The sequence below is a fragment of the Peromyscus eremicus genome, chromosome 23 (assembly GCF_949786415.1).
Source record: "Peromyscus eremicus chromosome 23, PerEre_H2_v1, whole genome shotgun sequence".
NCBI lineage: Eukaryota > Metazoa > Chordata > Mammalia > Rodentia > Cricetidae > Peromyscus > Peromyscus eremicus.
This window is the reverse complement of record NC_081438.1, coordinates 11,286,837-11,306,889: the sequence shown is the minus strand read 5'-3', so window position 1 is coordinate 11,306,889 and position 20,053 is coordinate 11,286,837. Positions and strand designations below refer to the sequence as shown.

General features: G+C 47.6%; 1 protein-coding gene across 2 annotated transcripts in view; it reads left to right on the top strand.

Moving 5' to 3' along the window:
* The first annotated feature begins 767 nt into the window (after window positions 1-767).
* Window positions 768-20,053, top strand: part of Ptpn11 (protein tyrosine phosphatase non-receptor type 11) — a 65,155-nt gene continuing 45,869 nt past the window's right edge. The window contains exons 1-2 of one of the 2 annotated variants that reach the window (XM_059248898.1): window positions 768-944; window positions 19,043-19,165. In XM_059248898.1, coding sequence (XP_059104881.1) covers window positions 931-944; window positions 19,043-19,165 — 137 coding nt within the window. In that variant the 5' untranslated portion in view covers window positions 768-930. The remainder of the gene's footprint in view (window positions 945-19,042; window positions 19,166-20,053) is intronic. The other variant, XM_059248899.1, reaches the window with a different exon arrangement.

Below are 20,053 nucleotides of genomic sequence, written 5' to 3'. Positions count from 1 at the left end.
CTGTAAAAGCTATGGTCATGGTGCATAAGTTGTTTCTTTTCTTAAAAAACAAACAAATAGCGTCCCTCCCCCCCAAAAAAAATCAAAACAAAACCAAACCATCAGGGGCGGCCGGAGAGAATCAGCAGTTAAGCTAGTTAAACATTGTTTTTATTTGTTTGTTTTGTTTTTTTCGAGACAAGGTTTCTCTGTGTCGCTCTGGCTGTCCTGGAACTCACTTTTGTAGACCAGGGTGGCCTCGAACTCATAGAGATTCACCTGCCTCTGCCTTCCTAGTGCTGGGGTTAAAGGAGTGCGCCTCCACCGCCCATCAAAAGGAATAAATCTTAAAACACTTAATTATGTGTATATGTACGGGTATGTGCACGCTGAGTGCAGTGTCCGTGGAGCCCTAAAGAGGACGGTGGAACCTCTGGAGCTGGAGGTACAGGAGGTTGTGGGCCGTCCTATAAGGTATTGGGAACCGAACTCGGGGCCTCTGCAAGGGCAGCAGCAATCGCTCTTGACCGCTGAGACGCCTCCCATCCCTGCTCGTTTCTTTTCACATGTGCACTGGAGGCGCATAGGGTACTCTCATCGGTGTGCGGCGTCCCAGATTTAGAGGAGGAATCGCTCCCACAACCTGGCGTACAGCTCTTCTCTGCTGCAGAGGAAGCCCTCGGGCAGGGCCGGGCAAAAGGGAAGCAGGAAGTGGAGGCGTCGCAGTGCTGACGTCACACCGGCGCCGGCGGCAAGGGGCGGGGGCGAAGGCGGGGCGGCCGCGCAGTGTCCGGGATCCAGGCCTGGCGGGGGTTGTTCGCGCGGCCGGCCGGCTCTGCCTGCACCCGTGTCGGCTCCCCAGCGGGGCCTCGCTCGGGTCCCCCCATGTGACGGCGCCCCGCGGAGCCTGAGCGAGCAGCGGGTCCGTGCGGAGCCGGAGGCGGGAGGAACATGACATCGCGGAGGTGAGCCGCCCGCAGGGGCCGGGCCGCGGCCTGGGTCCCCGCCGCCTCGGTGCTGCCCGGTCGTAGCGGGGTACACCCGATCTCCCCGCCGGTCCGGCGTCCCCGCTGCCCCACCGCCCCGCCTGCGGGTCCCCATTCATTTCCTGCCGCCCCAAGTTCCTGCTCCCGCGGCCCGGGATGCCCGTGGGGACACCCGCGGCCCGGCCGGCCGCTGCATTCCTGACCCATTGCCTCATGAGCGTCGCCTCCTGGGGATTCCGAAATAACCCCGCGCGCTCGGGGAGGCGCCTGGGCCATCGCGGGGCCTTCACGCGGGACCCTTTTAGGTGCCTCCTTTCCGCGTCTTCGCCCTCGCCCCTAAGTGCCAGAAGTGGGAAAACGGACGCTGTCTCCCGCCGATGAGACTATTCCTTACCCCCGTGATCTTCGCTTTGAAAGGTGGGAGGGAGGGGAACCTTACCGTGTCGTGGAATCCTTCCCTCCGGTAACTAATGTGTTCCCGTTTTACGGATGTGGAAACTGAGGCTCCTAAGTAACGTGCTTGTGACAGGACAGGATTTGAAGCTAAGGTCAGGAGGAGGATTAGTGAGCGAATGGCCTCCTTTGAAACTTCCAAGGTAACAAGACTAAATTGCTGACATTGACTTGCTCTTACTAGAGGCCAGCCTAACACGTTTTAGTACCGCAGTCCTGTGTGGTCAGCGGTGGTCTTCCGTGCTAAAGATGAGCAAATTGAGTTTTCAGAATTAAGCAAATTGTCGTGTGTTGCCCTCATAAGTGTTGGAGACAGAATCTGGTTGTTAATAACTAGGTTGCTGTTATTGTTCTGTAACTGTTGCTAATTATTTGTAAGCTGTAATTTTGTTGCTAAACACTAGTGTGACCTCTGGTTCTTAAATAAGGATGGTGCTGTTTTGTACCTCTCCTAGACCACTCTCACACACACACATACACATCCCATTGTCTATTCTTTTCCATGACGCTTTAGTTTTATGGCCACCAACTGAGACATTTGAAAAAACGATTTCAAGCTGTTGGCATGTACTTGAACAAGAGACTTTTCAAAATATTAGCTCCTCAGAAATACACCTGAATGGTGTTCCTTCATGGTTCAGAAACCAAAAAAAGGGAGGAAAAAAAAAAAGAAAATTGAAAACTCTTAGAAAATGAGTGACTTGGACAGGTCTTTTGGCATGCGCTTGCAGATCCGGGTAATGTCTAACTCCATTTCAACAGAACAGTGTATAGAACTCAAATGTTCTAATTCTTCAGGGAGCTTTTAAATAAAACAGTTGTCTATTCTTTAATCTGTCAGACAGTCATTGAGTCTTTTGTCCCTTTTGTCTGCTCTTCCAGACTAGCGAGAATCTGCCGCTTTAGGAGACAGAAGGGCAGCACTGGGGGTGGGGTGAGGGGCGAGGAGCAATAGACCCCACATTGTCCAGCTTCGTAGTGGAGCAGGAGGGCAGCGTGGGCACAGCCCAAGCAGCAAGTGGTCAGAAAGACAGTTTGGAATAGAGTCATCCCTTCTCCTCAGCCCTGGTACTTCATGCACCTGTCACAGAAAAGTAAGTGTTTCCTGAAGATTCCCATTATGGAACTCAACACACATAAAGTGGCCCTTGTGTATTTTTTTTTTTTTTTTAAGTTGTGAGGTTGATGGATTGAGACAGGGTCCCTCATTATGTTGCCTAGGTTAGCCTCCAACTTACATTTCCTTAATCTCAACCTCCTAAGTCCTGGCATTACAGGCTAGATCTCTATAGGAGCTTGGTTTTTTTTTTTAGTTTTTAAGTGAGCTTTTTTTTTTTTCTTTCTTCTTTTAGAGACGGGGTTTCTCTGTAGCTTTGGAGCCTGTCCTGGAACTCACTCTTTAGACCAGGCTGGCCTCGAGCTCACAGAGATCTGCCTGCCTCTGCCTCCCAAGTGCTGGGATTAAAGGCGTGTGGCGGCGGCGGCGGCGGCGGCGGCGGCGGCGGCGGCGGCGGCGGCGGCAGCCACCACCACCACCACCACCACCACCGCCGCCACTGCCACCACCACCTGGCTCTAAGTCTGCTTTATTGAGATGAGCTGCATCTAATTCAGCAGACAATTTGATAAGCCTTGACTTCTGAGCATCCTTGGGAAACCATTACGGCAGTCAAGATAATGAACATATCCACTACTCCTGCTGAGGTTCTCAGCTCACTCTTACCTGTCCTTTCTGGTCCCTTGGCCCCCGTTCCACTGTTAACCATCATTAGTTTGCATTTCTTAGAATTTTAGATAAGTTGAATTAGACAATAGGAACTCTTTTTGGGGAAAGTGATCCTGATATTTGATTATTGAAAGTTTTTTTTTTTCTTTTTACGTTTATGTATTCATTGTGTGGGCCTATGTCCAGGTGTGCATTTGTAGGTCAGAAGACAACTTGTGGAAATTGGCTCTCCCCACCACACAGGTTCCAGGGATTAAACTCAGGTTGTCAGGCTTGGTAGCAAATGCCTTTATCGCTGAGCCATCTCCCCAGCCCTGTCTTACTCTTTTTTTAAAAACAAACAAACAAACAAACAAACAAATAAACAAACATTTATTTGGGGTGCATGTGTAGCTTTCCCAGTATATGAAGATCAGAGGTTCTATCCTTGCACAGGTTGTCCTGGGGATTGAACTCAGGTTGTCAGGGTGGTCAGCAGGTACCTTTACCCACCGAGCCATACTTTTTATGTGCAACATACATATTTCTTTTTTCCAGGACAGGACCTCAGTATATAACTCTGACTGTTCTGGAACTCATGCTGTAGACCAAGCTGTCCTTGAACTCTCAGAGATCTGCCTGCCTCTGTGACCCAAGCGCTGGCATTAAAGGCGTGCACCACCAACACCACCACCTGGCATAACATACCTGTTCTGAGATCCAGCCACACTGTGTCTGAGAGTTCAGTGACTTGTTACTATTGAGTGTGCAGCGTTCTATTGTAGGGCTGCTTACTTATTTACCCTTTTGGACCGACCTCTGGCTGTTTCTAGAACTCGTCACTCACATGTGATGTTGGGAATGCTCCTGCAAAGGTGTCAGCGTGGTTTCATCTCTCTTTAGTAGCCATCTAGAAATTGAATGGCTGTGTTTGACTTTTACAGACACTTGCAGCCTGTGTGCAAGAGTGCTTCCCTCCACTTTCCGGCCACACTCAGAGTTACATGCAGCTTGTCCACATTTCACCAAACTTAGTACAGTCAGTCCTTGTAATCTGAGCCATTTTTGTGGAATGTCATGTGTCAATTCAGTTCTTATTTCTTTCTTTCCGTCTTCCTTCCTTCCTTCCTTCCTTCCTTCCTTCCTTCCTTCCTTCTTTCTTTCTTTCTTTCTTTCTTTCTTTCTTTCTTTCTTCTTTTTTTGAGACATGGTTTCTCTGTGCCATAGTTTTGGCTGTTCTGGAACTCCCTTTGTAGACCAGGCTGTCCTTGATGTCCTTGAACTCACAGAGAACCACCTGCTTCTGCCTCCCAAGTGCTGAAATTAAAGGCATGTGCCACCACTGCCCAGCTCTTTTTTTTTTTTTTAAGATTTATTTTTATTTTGTGTGTACCACACCCATGCCTCATTCCTGCAGAGGCCAATAATTCATTATTGTGCGGAGTGTGGGTACCTGCTAGCTCTCTACCGTGGCTGTTCAGTTGCCTCAGCACTTCTCCTAGGGAACCTGTCTCCACGGTAGAGGCTGCTCCATTGTTGAAGAACACTTGACCTTCATGTGGGTTTGTTTCTTGACTCTCTTCTCTTCCGCAGATGTTTCCCTGTCTTCATGCCAGTTCCGAATGGCCTTGGTTCTTTTTGTAAAGGAAGATTTTCTTTTTAATTGTGTGCTTCCACGGGGAAGCCAGAAAACAACTCTGTGGAGTCACTTCTCTCATTTCCACCTTTCTGAGCATTCTAGGGATTGACTCAGGTCATTCGGCAAATGCATTTACGTCTGAGCCATCTTGCTGGCCTGAGGATCTGAGAAGACACCGAGTTTTGATGAGGATTCAGGGGAGGTCTTTTTGAGGAAGTCAGTGTAGGAACTAACACTTGAATGACAATCACCATATCGACGTTTTTTTACTTAGTTATCATAATAAACTTTTGTTTTTCTTTTTAGAGACAGGGTCTCACTATGTCACACTGGGTGGTCTAGAACTTGCTATGTAGACCAGGCTGACTTTGAGCTCACAGAGACTCACCTGCCTCGGCCTCTTGAATGCTGGGATTGAAAGTGTGTGCAACACCCCCCAGTCCTAAAATAGTTCGTTTTGATTAGTGTCTGCAGGCTTTAGACTTTTATGAACATTCAGTAACTAGCATGTTGGCATATTCAGTATGTTGGCTTCTCATCCTTGAAGGTGGGGAAACTAAGGCATGGACTAACTAAATGACTGGTCCTAGGGAACCCAGCTGAGAGAATAATGAACTTAGGTGTTAAAATTTCACATGTGCCCTACCTTGTCCTCACTCAGCTGACAAAACTGCCTGTCTTTTCTGCCCTTCTTTCAGTCTGCTTTTGCTCCTCCAAAAGATGCATGTGATGACTTGGGCTGAGGGTGGAATGTTGAGCTGTCATCAGACTGGAGGGCTCTGGTTTGTCATGGCAGTCAAGTACATTTTGTCCCAGGTGCTCCCTGGCAGCCACATTGGTTTATCTCCTGGGGGAGTAAGTGAGCTTGTGCTGCTGAAGACCAGCAGTTCCCATGCCTCTCCAGTGGAATCTCACTGCCTTCATTCATGTTGTGGCCCTACAGAAAGCCAGGGTTTGGGCTGGAGTTGCCCAAGAGCATGGGCTGGACCAGTTGCTTTCCATTCTTGCTCACGCTCAATGTGCACACTGTTAGGGGGAGACGCACATGACCTTGGAATGGCGGTGCCAAGTCATGTTTGTAATTGTCCCTAGCAGGCCCCGGTGGACGTAGTCAGGCAGCCACAGAGTGACGGGACACTGAACAAATTGCTTTTTGCTTTAGAAAACAGGGTACGTGCCATCTGCAATTGGCATTTTCAGAGGAAGGGCAAACACTGCTGTTTGGCAGGTGCCAGGGGAGTTTTGGATTGTACCAGTGCTTGAGACCCCTCAAACGGGTTCAAATGCTCTAAAGTGCAGCCTGATTCATTGTCATGGCTTTGAGATTGTATTGTGCATTTAGCAAAGGTGCTGTGGTACTTGGCAGAGCTGGCGTGGGAAAGGGTCTGGATTGTGCATCTTTGCAAGGAACATTGAGTTCGTAGAGGAGCCTGACTTCCTTACCAGCAGCAGATGAGTTGGATAAAACCAGTTCCAAGTTGAGATCTACAGTTCATCAGTGTGTGATATACTGTGTATACATTTGCCTGTACATATTGTGATGTACACCTATGTGCAACTGTGAGTGTGTATATGTACCTAAGTAATGTGTGTGTCTGTCCACACACACAGTCTGTTTTAATTAAATTAGTTTAGAGACAAGGTGTCTCTATGTAGTTCAGGCTAGTCTCAAACTGAGAACCCTCCTGCCTCAGCCTCTCTTGAGTGTTGGTGTTACAAGCATGTGCTACCACACTCCACTTCAATTCTTGTAGTGCTAGGATTGAATGCAGAGCCTCGTGCATACTGGGCAAACACTCAAGTCCACATAATCTATTTTTTAGAATTATCTAAAGATAATTCCAGGTTTGGTGGTGCATACCTGTAATCCCAGCTCCCAGGAGGCTGAGGCAGGAGAATTGCTGTGAACTTGAGGCCAGCCTGGGTATAGGAAGACGAGGACTTAAAAAACAAACCAGGCCGGGCGGTGGTGGCGCACGCCTTTAATCCCAGCACTCGGGAGGCAGAGGCAGGCGGATCTCTGTGAGTTCGAGGCCAGCCTGGTCTCCAAAGCGAGTTCCAGGAAAGGCGCAAAGCTACACAGAGAAACCCTGTCTCGAAAAACCAAAAAAAAAAAACCAAAAAAACAAAACAAAACAAAACAAAAAAACCCAGAAACAAATGCTATAACAAGTTCTTATTGCATTGGCCCACAGTATGAAACTGTCTATTCACTGACAAGTTTATTTTCATTGTGATGGGTCTCATGTAGCCTGGCTGGTCTAAAATATTACATGTAGCTGAGGATGTCTTCGAACTCATGATCCTCCTGCATCTGCCTCCATAGTTTTGAGATTATAGGTGTGTTCTACCACGCCTGGTTCATTTATTTAGAGACAGGGTCTCACTTAATCCAGGCTCATTGGGATGTGGAAACCCTCCTGCTTCAGCCTCCTGAGTGATTTCAGGCATGCTCTACTCAGGGTTCACTGAACTCAGTGGGATTACTGTATAGCAGCTCCTGTGCTAGGCACTGAGTGTTCCAGGTCTGAGGAAACAGTGCTTTAAAAGTGCTGAGCTGGGGGAAGTCCCAGGGGTGTTTGGTGAGCAGGAGGGAGCATACGCAGAGCCTGTGAGACTGGGGGTGCATGCGGGGTAGAAATTGGACTGTGAAGGAATCCATTTGTTCCCCTTTGTTGTGCTGGGCCTTGTGTGCTCAGCCTGTGCTCCCTCACTGAGCTACACCCCCGGCCCTAAGGTCTTCAGTGTCATGTGCACCTCAGAGCAATGAAAAAACCATAGAAGGATGTGATGGGGAGTGGCATGAGCTGATCTGTTTAAAAATATCCTTCTGGCTCCTGCGAAGGCAGGATCGCAGGAGGGGGTTCAGCGAGATCAAACAGGGCGAGGCTTTGAAGTGGGGGAGAAGCACTCGGGAAAGAGGCTTTTGGAGCAGGTTTCTTTCTTTTTTAATTGCCTTGTCATCAGAGTGGAGATGCTGACCAGTGAAGACTCCAGAAGACAGATTTGTACGGCAGAGCGTCTGCTGCCCCACAGTGATTTAGACGGACAGAGCGTCTGCTGCCCCAGAAGAGTTGTTCTTGGGACTTTTTGTAACGTCTTGCTTAGATTGCTGTTCCTAATGACTGCCTTTCTCCGGGACTTAGCCTTTTCCTAGAGAATACTCACATTTAATTAGGGAAGAGGACCATTGTCACCTGCCCAGAGTGTGATTTCTCTGGGGCCGAGGTGAGAAGGGTAGAACAGGGCCCCTTGTTTGCTGGCCGGGAGCTGGAAGGAGACTGTGGACCTCCAACTCCTCCTGCACTGCAGCTGCTCTGCTGTAGCCCTGGGCTGGGCGGCTCGCAGAGAACAGACGTCAGCATCGTCACCTTCTGTGGCTTTGTGAGCACTTGCTCTATTACATTTTATCTGTTGTTAGCCTGTGGAGCACACCTTGAATCCCAGCACCTGGGAAGCAGAGGCAGGAGAATCTCTTGAGTTTGAGGCCAGCCTGGGCTACACAGCAAGCTCCAGGACAGCCAGGACCACATAGAGAGATTATGTCTCGCGCGCGCGCGCGCGCACACACACACACACGCACACACACACACACACACACACACACACACACACACACACAAAAACAAACCCATTCCCCCCCCCCCCCCCACGTCACAGGTTCCTATCCCCTAAAGAGCAGAGCTTTGGATTTTAATTAATTAATGCAGTACCGAGGATTAAACCCAGGACCTCCTGCATGTTAGGCAAGTGCTCTACCACTGAAGTACATACATGCCTGCTCCCTAATCCAAGATATAGATTCTCTTTGAATTCCCTTTAAATAGTTTTGCTTTGTATACTTAAAAACTTTTTTTTTTTTTTTTTAAATTTTTGAGTCAGAGTCTCATCTAGCTCAAGCTCGCCCCAGTCTCTCTGTGTACTGAGGGTGGCCTTGAACTTCTCATCCTCTTCCCTCCACCTTGTGTGCTGGGATTATAGATGTGTACTGTCATCCCAGGGTTTCTGTGTTTGCCGCTTTGAAACAGTCTCTTGTACCCCAGAGTGGCCTCCAGAACTTGCTGTGTAGCAGAGCTGGCTTTGAACTTACAAGCCTGAGTTCTGGGCTTCCACCTCACTTGAGTTTGTAACTCTTGCAGGATTGCGTCCTTTGTTTCTTCAAGCTCACTGGGCAGAGGGCTTCTGTGTAGTAAGTTCTAAAGCCTGTTTCAGATACTGACTTGAGGCTCTTCTTTTCTTTTTCCTTTTTTTTAGACAGGGTTTCTCTATGTAGCCCTGGCTGTCCTGGAACTCACTCTATAGACCAGGCTGACTTCAAACTCACAGAAATCCACCTGCCTCTGCCTTCAGGGTACTGGGATTAAAGGAGTGTGCCACCACTGCCCGGCACTGAGTCTCTTTTTCATAAGTTCTTCTGCCAGGGATGCTCGGGAGCATGTGCATCTTTCTGTGAAATGGCTGGAATCCACCTGAGACATATTATGACCACAGGTCCTTCTTCTTTTTGAGAAGGGACCCACTACGTAGCCATGGCTGGCCTGGGACTCACTGGCTGGGTTCGAACTTGTGGCCATCTACCTACCTGTCAGCTTTCCAGGTGCTGTGATTACAGGCATGTACCATGCCATGTTCGATCCTTAATATAGGTGGTTACCAGAGATTGGCATGGGTGGCAAGTCTCAGAATGAGCAAGAGAATAGCATTCACTTCTTCCCTCCCTGTAGTGTGTTTGACGTTTATTTTATTATAAGTGGCACTGGGGATTAAGCACAGGCTTCACCTGCCCAGCCTAAGCTCTTTCACTGAACCACACCCCAGCCGTCCTGAGTCTTCATGGTCACTAAGTGTCAGTCACTTCGTTGATAAGCTCTTTGAGTCATTCTGTGTGCCTTTCTTCTCCAGATAATACAGACACTGCTCCATGGTGGTGCAGGTGTGGCTGGTTTGTGGGCTGGTCCCTCCTGTGGTAAATTCTGCTAGGTAGAAGGTGGGAGGAAGAGCTATTTGGAGACTTGTTTGTTTCAGGACTTAATGTCCAAAGTAGTTGAGCCAGAATCTGGGGTGGCCCAGGCTTATATTCGTAGCACTTTGGTGGTGGAGGCCAGAGGATCAGGAGTTTGAAGCTAGCTAGCTTGGGCTACTGGAAACGCCTGACCACCTGAATGCAGTCCTGGCTCCTCTTGTGAAGGAGAACACTGACTCCCAGGATTTGTCCTCTGACCTCTGTAGTGCACTGTGGCATGCAGCTACTCTCTCTCTCACACACACCATATACACATAATGAGAAGCCAAATACTAAAGACAGACAAACAGAATCTCTGTAAGTGCATAGAGCCCTGGAGGTCCGTCCTAGAATCCACATTCCTGTGAATCTCGTCATTTCTCTGCATCTTCTCAGCAGCTGGAGTCACTGCTCCTCACTAGTGAGCATGCTACCGACCACAGAACTATCTTACTGTCCGTGTAGTTGAGGGAAAGGCTTTGGTCATCAGAAATGCTTTTTGAAAAATTAGCTAAGAGCGGGGTTTAATGTATATTCCAGCTCAAAGGGATGGCTTATGGCATGGAAACTTCGATCTGTTTGAAATACTGTGGGGACAGCCCCGGAGCCACACAGAAGCGAGGTGTCTGGAAAGACAGTGGAACCGAAATGGCACACTAACAGCTTGTGGGAAACAATCATAATTACGCGTCAGCGCTCTGTCCCTCGGGACATCCACCAGCAGCAGCAGCAGCGGGAAACTAATGCTTATTAAACCTTTCCTCTGTTGGTCCTCTGCAGTAAGTACTGGTTTCTGTGGTTCCCCTGGAAACAGCACTCATCTGCTCACCTGTAATAACAGGACGGGCATAATTACAAGTTGTAAATGAAATACTGCAGCTGATTTAATGGAAGGGTAAGCAAAGGGCCACCTGCCTTATCACCTGCTTCTGATACTGCTGAGGGGTAAAGGGATGTTTACTGGACCTCACCCGAGGCGCCGAAACAGTTCTCACAGAACCTCCCACACCTCCCTCTGTGTCTGTGGTGGATGCGCTATGGAATAGAGGAGACTGACATAGCCAGGGTGAGGACCCATGCAGCAGCTCTGAGTTCGATATAAGTAGCAGACTAGTTACTAACTTTGATTTCAGGCTGCATGGGGTTGTTCACTATAACACTAGCAGTTTGGAGGCTGAGGCAGGATTGCCAGTTGGAGGCCAGCCTGGGTTACACAGTGAGACTTGTCTCAAAAACAAACAAAAAAGTTACTTTTATAGTGTTTTTAAAAATATACAAACCTTTAATTTTTTTTTTACATTTTATAAAATCTTTATTGACCAATAATTCACATAGTATACAATTTGCCTGTTTGCACAGTTTGATAGACTTTAGACTAGCATCCTCATAGGCCCATGACATCATCACCACTTTCTATTTTAGAACATTGCTGTCTTCAATTTCATACACACATGTAATGTATGGTGATTACATTCCTCCTTATTTTTTTAGATGAACAAAATATTTGCAATTGTAAGCATTTTTAAGTTCACAATTTATTATGTACACAGAAGAGGGCACCAGATCTCATTACAGATTGTTGTGAGCCACCATGTGGGTGCTAGGAATTGAACTCATGACCTCTGGAAGAGCAGTCGGTGCTCTTAAACTCTGAGCCATCTCTCCAGCCCCTTATTCTGTATCTTTAATGCTAATAAAAATACAATTTGTGGGCTGGAGAGATGGCTCAGCCGTTAAAGGCTAGGCTCACAACCAAAAATATGAGTTCAGTTCCCAGCACCCACGGCTGTCTCTCCAGCCATTAAAAAAAAAAAAAATACAACTTGTCTTAAGTGAAGATGCATATATTTAAAAATACATGTCGCCGGGCGGTGGTGGCGCACGCCTTTAATCCCAGCACTCGGGAGGCAGAGCCAGGCGGATCTCTGTGAGTTCGAGGCCAGCCTGGGATACCAAGTGAGTCCCAGGAAAGGCGCAAAGCTACACAGAGAAACCCTGTCTCGAAAAACCAAACAAACAAACAAACAAAAAAAAAAAATAAAAATACATGTCCTTATTGGCTTTATTGGAGGGAATTCCAAAATGTGTAAACTTTTAAAAATTGTTAAATGCACTTCATAGATCCTCCTGGCTCTGCCTCCTGAGTGCTGGGATTAAAGGCGCCACCACTGCCCGGCTGAGTCCAAATTCTTAACGTTTCTACAGTAGCCTGTACAGGGGAAACTTGCTTCATTCGCTGCGTGTGTCCAGTATGAGACACGTACTAGAATCAATAGCCATTCTATGTTATCAGGTGGAGCTGCTGGCTCCATTGAGTATTGCAGTTCCATGTTCCAGCGCTGGGGAGACTGAGGCAGAAGACTGGGGCTCCAGAGCCTCCTGGGCTGCAGAGTGAGATTCTGACTCCAGAATACATTGCTGCGTGTTAGCCCTTTGTAGGAGTTTGGGATCCACTGAGAAAGAAGTAGACACATCTTGGGTCCTTTTAGGGCACTAGCCCCCACACTTATTTACCCCAGGAACTCTTGAGGAATGAGGGATAAGAGAGTTAGTTAGAAATAGAGAGGGGAGAGAAAACAGAGAGAAAACGCAGGATAGACTTGGTGAGCCTGGATCCTTATCCACCAGCCCAGAACTTTTTTCCAAAAGACTATTTATAACAATGCCAAGGGGTGGATCAAAAGACCTCCCTCTTGCTAGTTAGACCCTTACAAACACCTGGTACCCAGGCCCGTGGTCCAATCAACCTCTCATGCAGTCCTGCTGGGTACAGCCTGTAGGAAACCTAGTGGACTCCAACACTATACCTCCGTGGAATTGCCGGTCCAGCCTTGAGTGTAGCGGCAATGGAGAGCTGTGATAAAGCACCGAGCTGTGCGTCACCCAGGGGAAGTATGGGACTCATTGGGAAGGTGGGGTGGGGAATCTGACTGTGGAGCTGAGAGGGAAAAGCATGCTCAGAGGCTACATAAGGACATCATAGAGGTCACCAAAGCACGAGGGGGAGTAGGACCCATTAAAATCTGTGACTTTACGTTGTTTTCATTTAAAATGATTTCATTAAATTTTTTATTACTTTTATTTATTTTAAAAGTTTGCTTTCTTATTTTGCGAATGGGAGAAAGTTGTGTGTGTGTGTGTGTGTGTGTGTGTGTGTGTGTGTGTGTCTGTCTGCCTGCCTGTCTGCCTGTCCCTGGGTGTGGTTAGAGGACAGCATTGGAGAGGTGGTTCTCTCCTTCACCATGTTGATTCCAGGGGTCTGACTCTGGCTGCCAGGATTGGCAGAAGTGCTTTTTACTCATTGAGCTGTCTCACTGGCTTTTTATTTATGTATTTACGTGTGTGTGTGTGTGTGTGTGTGTGTGTGTGTGTGTGTGTGTGTGTGTGTACACTTTGGGGGAGGGCCATGATACACATGTGAAAGTCAGAGGATAACTTTGGGAGTCTATTTTCTCCTTCACCATGTGGGTCCTCGGGACCAAAGCCAGATGGTCAGTCATGACAGCAAGTGCCTTTAACCCACAGAGCCATCTTGCTGGCCTGTGAGTGTTTTCTCTGCTTCCAAAGCCGATGTCTGAGCTGGCCTGTGTAGTAACTCACTTCCAGTGCATGACAGAGCTCACTCAGGTTCATCTCTTAAGTGTGGCAGGAAACTCTGAACCCACAATGGAAAAATCTTGCAAATTTAACTCCATCAAGAGGAACTTCTGTAGGAAAAAAACCACCGAGGAAGGGGAAAAAGGAGATCCCTGCTACACAGTTAGCTAAGGATAATTTTCTGGTTATGTCACAAGCTTCTACATATTAATAAGAGGAAACTTCAAAGAGGGGAAAAGTCCCAGCACTCAGGGGGTGAGGCAAGAGGATCAAGATTCAAGGTCACCTTCAGCTATATATAGAGTTTAAAGCTATCCTGAACTCATGAGGGGGAAAAAATGGACGAGAAGCCTACAACTCAGGAAATTGGTGGAAAGGTGTCAGAGAAATGCAAATTGAGATGAAGCCACTTTCCACTGGTCAGGGGAGCAGACAGAGCTTGATAATTCATGCAGTGTTGATAAAGGTGAGGGATGGAATGGCTGTGGAGGTGTGCCTTCCAGGGTAGTCGGCAGTATTTGTCACCATAGAAGTTAGGGGCTGGGGATACAGCTCAGTGTTTATCATGTGCGACACATGTCCACACAAAAGAATCCCTTAAAGCAGGCCTAATGGCACGTGCTATAACCTCAGCACTTGAAAGATAGAGACAGAGGGATCCTTCCAGCTCAGTGTTGCCTGGCAACAGAGCAGCCCTGTCTCAAGACAAAACACAACTGAAAAATTACTTATGTAGATTAAACATTTTATTGATAAATTAGTTATTGTTATTGTGGAGGGGAGCATGCTTGCCATGGTGCATGTGGAGGTCAGAGGGTAGCTTTATGGCACTGGTTCTCTTCCACCTTTAGGTGGGTTCCCAGGATCAAACTTGGAGTGCTAGGCTTGAACAGCAATCAAACACTTTACCTGCTGAGCCATCTCACTGACTTTTAATTTCCAAAAATCTAATTTACATATATGACTGTGTCCAAAGACGAGTGCAGCATTATCACCGGGTACCCTCCCTCCGTCCCTCCTTTCCTTCCTTCCTTTCTGCCTTCCTTCCTTCCTTTACTTCTGAGATAAGGTCTGGCTCTGTAGCCTTGACTAGCCTGGAACTTGCTGTGTAGACAAGGCTGGATTGTACCCTGCCTTGTGAATGCTGGAATTGCACGTGAGCACTACCATGCTTGACTGTTAATTTGTTTTTTTGAGACAGTCTTGCTGTGTTGCCTAGGTTGGCCTCTGTCTCTCAAAGATCCACCTGCCTCAGCCTCCTGCGCACTGATAATACAGATGTGAGTAACCAAAGCAGCTGCATCAGCCTCTTACATCAGGGATATGACTGTGTTGGCACAGTAGAATATTCTGTACTCATGAAAACGAATGTACTCCTACAGGAAGACCTTCAAGCCGTAGGTTAAAAGTTGGGTTCCCACTTGTGTGCACAGTCCTGAGTTTCTCACAGGTGACTTTAGTTTTGAGAGAGGGTTTCTCAGTAAATCTACAGCTCACATAAGAGTGGAAAAACCGCTGGGCGGTGGTGGCACACGCCTTTAATCCCAGCACTCGGGAGGCAGAGCCAGGCGGATCTCTGTGAGTTCGAGGCCAGCCTGGACTACCAAGTGAGTCCCAGGAAAGGCACAAAGCTACACAGAGAAACCCTGTCTCGAAAAACCAACAAAACAAAACAAAAAACAAAAAAAATAAAACAAGAGTGGAAAAACCATCTCCACAAGGTTTTTGCTAGAATGTCTGGCCAGCAAGCTCTAGGAGTCCTCACCTCTCCAGCACTAGAGTTATAGACACAAACCACTACACCCAACTTCTACATGGGTCCTTGGGATCTGAACTCAGAGCTCTATGTTGGCATGGCAGGCACTTTACTGACTGAGCCATGTCCCCACCCTGATGTCCTGGCAAAACACCCACACACATATCAAAGATACAAAGCAGTCTTAAAAAAAAAAAAAAAAAAAAAAACCTGATGGTTGTAGGCTTAAGGGTAATTTTTCAGACACTACAAGAGTTTTGTTTTTAAAATAGGAGGAAAAGAGGACAGTGAGGACAGAGAACAGGCCAGTAGGTGAACTGTGGGCCCAGGCTGGATACCTGCATAGTGAAGCAACTTCTAGCCTGCCATGCCCCTCTCAGGAGGACTAATAGTGGGCCGTAACTCCGGAGAGAGAGGCTGGGATTGCTTCACTATTCACACAGAGGAAGCACCATTTTCCCCTTTAATAACCTGGTGATTTGGGGCTGGAGAGCCTAGTGGTTAAGAGCACTTGTTGCTCTTGTAGAGGACCTGGGTTCAGTTCCCAGCACTCATGTAGCAGCTCGCAACTGTCTGACTTTAGAGGATCTGATGTCCGTTTTGGCCTCTGGGCACATGGCACACATTTGATGCACCAGCAAAACACTCCAACACATAAAAATACAAATCTAATAACTGATGGTTGTAGGCTTACGGGTAATTTTCAAACACTACAAGATATCCATTATCATGATTGAAACATAAATAAGGGTCAGAGAGATGACTCAGTGAAGGCACTTGCCGTTGATCTGATGACCCGAGCTCCATCCCTAGGACCACGTGGTGGAAGGCGAGAACCCACCTCACATGAGTGCCCTGGCATGAGCACACCCATACAGAAAATGAGAATCGTACTAGAAACAGGTTACTAAAGAGCTAAAGTGAAAGTTGACAGTGATGGGCAGAGGTAGGCATCGTGCCATGCCTGGAAGCCCAGCGCTGGGCTGAGACAGGAGGATCAAGGGTTGGAGGCCAGCCTGTCTCTAGAGAGAGTGAAAAACCAAAAGAAAGTGGTCGAAGCTTTGAGGCTCAGCAAGCTGTGTCCCCACCCAGTGGCTGATTTGGACAGAATTTACAATCGAAGCTCTGCTCAGAAAAGTCAGATTGACATGGAAGGGGGTGGGGAAGCAACAACAGCTAAATCACACAGACGCAGGCAGAGGGGGTCGGTTCCTGAGGACAGGCCGGGCTGTCTCAGAGGAGCTCGGAACCCAGAGAGCTGGGGCGGGTGCGTGGTTCTTTTTGGTGCCTTGACTCACGCATCCTCGACACCTGTGAAGGGCAGGCGCTCTGTCACTCACCTCACACAGATGAGGGGAGTGGAGGCACAGGATGATGAGCTCGCCCCGGCTGACCTTGAATTTCTGATCTTCTGCTTCCACCTGCTGAGGATCAAGGTATGCACCATTGTCTGCCACAGGGACATCCAGACACTATTCTAGACAGTTCTGTGCTGTTGATAAAGAACTGTCTCATTTTCTCAGGCCCCTGTGCCATAGGGGGCAGTTACTCTCCCTGCTTCATAGATGGCTTAAGAGGGGTTAACTACCAAGGGTCACTGAGCTGGGATTTGAACCAAGACAGTCTGGCACCAGGTTCTGGGTTTTTACCCTTGAAACCCTGCAGTCAAATGCTTTTCACCCACTGGAGGATGCCTTTAACACCAAAACCAGCAATCCAGTACTCTGACGGATTCTGTCTCCGACCTGTATTATGAGATAAGTAAGTTTTTTTCTTTTCTTTTAGACAAGATCTTTTTGTTTGTTCGTTCTTTTTCTTTTTATTTTTTTTCAAAACAGGGTTTCTCTGTGTAGCCCTGGCTGTCCTGGAACTCGCTCTGTAGATCAGGCTGGCCTTCAACTCACCTGTCTCTGCCTCCCGAGTGCTGGGATAAAAGGCGTGCACCGCCACCCACCCACTGCCCGGCTTCAGACAGGATCGTACTGTGTATCCCTGGCTTGGTCCAGCACTCACTCTGCTTCTACCTCCAGAGTACTAAGCCTGACTAACGGTGTGTGCCACCACGCCCAACTGATTTTTGTTTGTGTGTTTGTTTTAAATAAAAGGTGTTCATGCCTCTCAGCTTTAGACTACCACACCAAGTGAACACGGAGGTTTGGTAGACAAGAGTAAGAGAGACTTAATGTAGTAATTAGCTGGTGTGGGTAAGGCAAGAGTACCATTATGCCTTTTGAAAACCCGAAGAGCTGGAAACCCCACCGTTAACTGCTTTTTGACTCCTTTGGGGCCCTGAGCACCTAGATGGGAACCACAGTTCAGAGAAGCTGCAGCCGAAACTTTTTATTTCTTTGTTTTGTTTTCCAACAAAGAGTTTCTATGTAGCCCTGGTCATCCTGGAACTCAGAGATCCACCTGCCTCTGCCTCCTGACTACTGGGATTAAAGGCATGGACTGCCACCACCTGTCTTTTTTTTTTTTTTGGAGACAGGGTCTCTTGTAGCCTAGGCTGTAGCTGAGGATGGCCTCTATCTCTCAAGTACTGAGATTAGGGTGTGTACCCCGCCCCTCCCCTGGTTTTTGTGGTATGACTAATGCAGGACTGAAGTGGAACCCAGGGTCCTGTGCATGCTAAGCAAGCACTCTGCCACTGGGATACAGCCCCAGGCCTTGGTTCCTAACATTTAATATTGACTCTCATTTCCTGAGAGTATTTAGAAATGTCAGTCTCTAAAGACACAGCGTCTTTTAGCCTGAGCATTGATTCAGTTAACATGAGTCTTGGTGATTTAAGTCCATGAAGGAGATCTTAAATATTTTATTTATTTAAGTATTTTGTGTGCGCGCGCGCGTGCGCATGCACTCTGGGATGAGTATGGGTGCCCTTGGAGGGTGGAAGAGGGAATCAGATCCTCTGGAGCCAAGTTACAAATTGTTGTTAGCCACCATGTAGGTGCTGGGGGAAGCTAAACTCAGGTTTCTTTGCAAGAGCAATAAGTACTCTTAACTGCTGAACCGTCTCTCCAGCCACATGAGGGAGAATTTGCTGGAAACTAGGGGGAATCTTTTGAAGTGAATGGCATCCAAGTGGTCACTTTTGTGTTCTGAAGGACATTGTATTTGACGCTCCTAGTGTGGGATCTGGAGGCACAGTTTGCTCCCTCTAACAGGTGAGACTGCCAGTTGAGTAAGATAGTGTCTGCTCTGGGCGTGGTGTGCACCTCTAGTCTTATTCTAGAGGCTACAAGTGGGAGAGTCTTGAGTTCTAGGCTAGCCTTGGGTACATAGTGACTCCTGTTTCAAAAAAAAGAAAAAAAGAAAAAAAATTCTGTTAAATTTCTCTACTGTGATGCTTTATCAGATTTTTTTTTTTTTGAACAAGTATTCTGTTGGGGAGGCAACTTATATTTATTTCTGGAAATACCTTGTTCTGTTCATATATCTATGTATTTGTCTCTACATAGGTATTAGGATGTTGAGTTTACATGGGTGTCTCCCTTTGCAGTCTGGTACCTTGCGAGTGTTCTGGTTCCCTCCCCCCAGCAGTGAGAACTTGGCTCTTGTGAGCCTCAGCACCTGTCCTTATTTATGAAGTAGTTTGTGTTTGCCTGGTTTTGTTGCATGCAGACAATTTTGTTGCATGCAGACATGTGGATGATCTTTTGGGGCAGTCAGACCCACTAGTGCATTGTGTGAACAGCCCAGCCCCACTGGCCATGCCCCTCTCCCACCTCCAGGGCCTGCAGGATGGCAGGATGCTAATGTCCCACCCAAGAAAAGGGTCTAAGGAGAGGGGAAGGGCTAGCCTGGAGGCTGACTGTCAGCCCTTGCTCACAGGCCTCCACCACGTGGTGTGAGGGCGCTCAGCTGTGGTGGTGTGGGTGCTACTGAGGCCTGTGCTTCTCAATGTCATTTGTCCTCCTTCCAGATGGTTTCACCCCAACATCACTGGTGTGGAGGCAGAGAATCTCCTGCTGACCAGAGGAGTCGATGGCAGTTTTTTGGCAAGGCCCAGTAAGAGTAACCCTGGAGACTTCACTCTGTCCGTTAGGTAAGTTGGAAGGTAAAGAGAGACAGATACTCAGGGTGTTTCCAGAGGAAGGGCGAGGCAGCATTTGGCCACCTCACACCTTCCCTCAGAGCTTGAGGGCCCATCTGCTGCACTGTGGAGCACTCAGGGCACTGGCCTGCTTCTATGCTTTTTTTTTTTTTATAAAGATTTTATTTTATGTGTATGAATGTTCTGCTTGCATGTGTGTATGTGTGCCCTGTGTGTTTGGTGCCCACAGCGGCTAGAGAAGGGCATCAGGTCCCCTGGGACTGGAGTAATAGATAGTTGTGAGCCACCATGTGGGTGCTGGGAACCGAACCCGGGTCCTTAGGAAGAGCAGCCAGTGCTCTTAACCACTGAGCCATCTCTTCAGCCCCTAGACATTACTTTTCACATAAAGAGATGAGTAACTCATGTCCTTCTGAATTTATTTAGAATCTGAGACTTAGGAAGTACCATTTATGTATGTATGTATGTATGTATTCATTCATTCATTCATTCATTCATTCATTTTTTTTTTTTATAAAGATTTATTTATTATGTATACAGCATGTATGACTGTAGGTCAGAAGAGGGCACCAGATCTTATTACAGATGGTTGTGAGCCACTATGTGGTTGCTGGGAATTGAACTCAGGACCTCTGGAAGAGCAGTCAGTACTCTTAACCTCTGAGCCATCTCTCCAGCCCCTCATTCATTTATTTTTATAGCACAGGGTCTTATATTTATTAATGACACAGAGTCTCACTAAATGGCACTGGCTGGCCTGGAACTTGACATATAGATTCAGGGTTGGCTCTGAATTCACAGAGATCTGCTTGCCTCTGTGTTAGGATTGCAGGCACACTCCACACCACAAGGGCTTCTTGAGCCTTTTGAAAGAAAGTT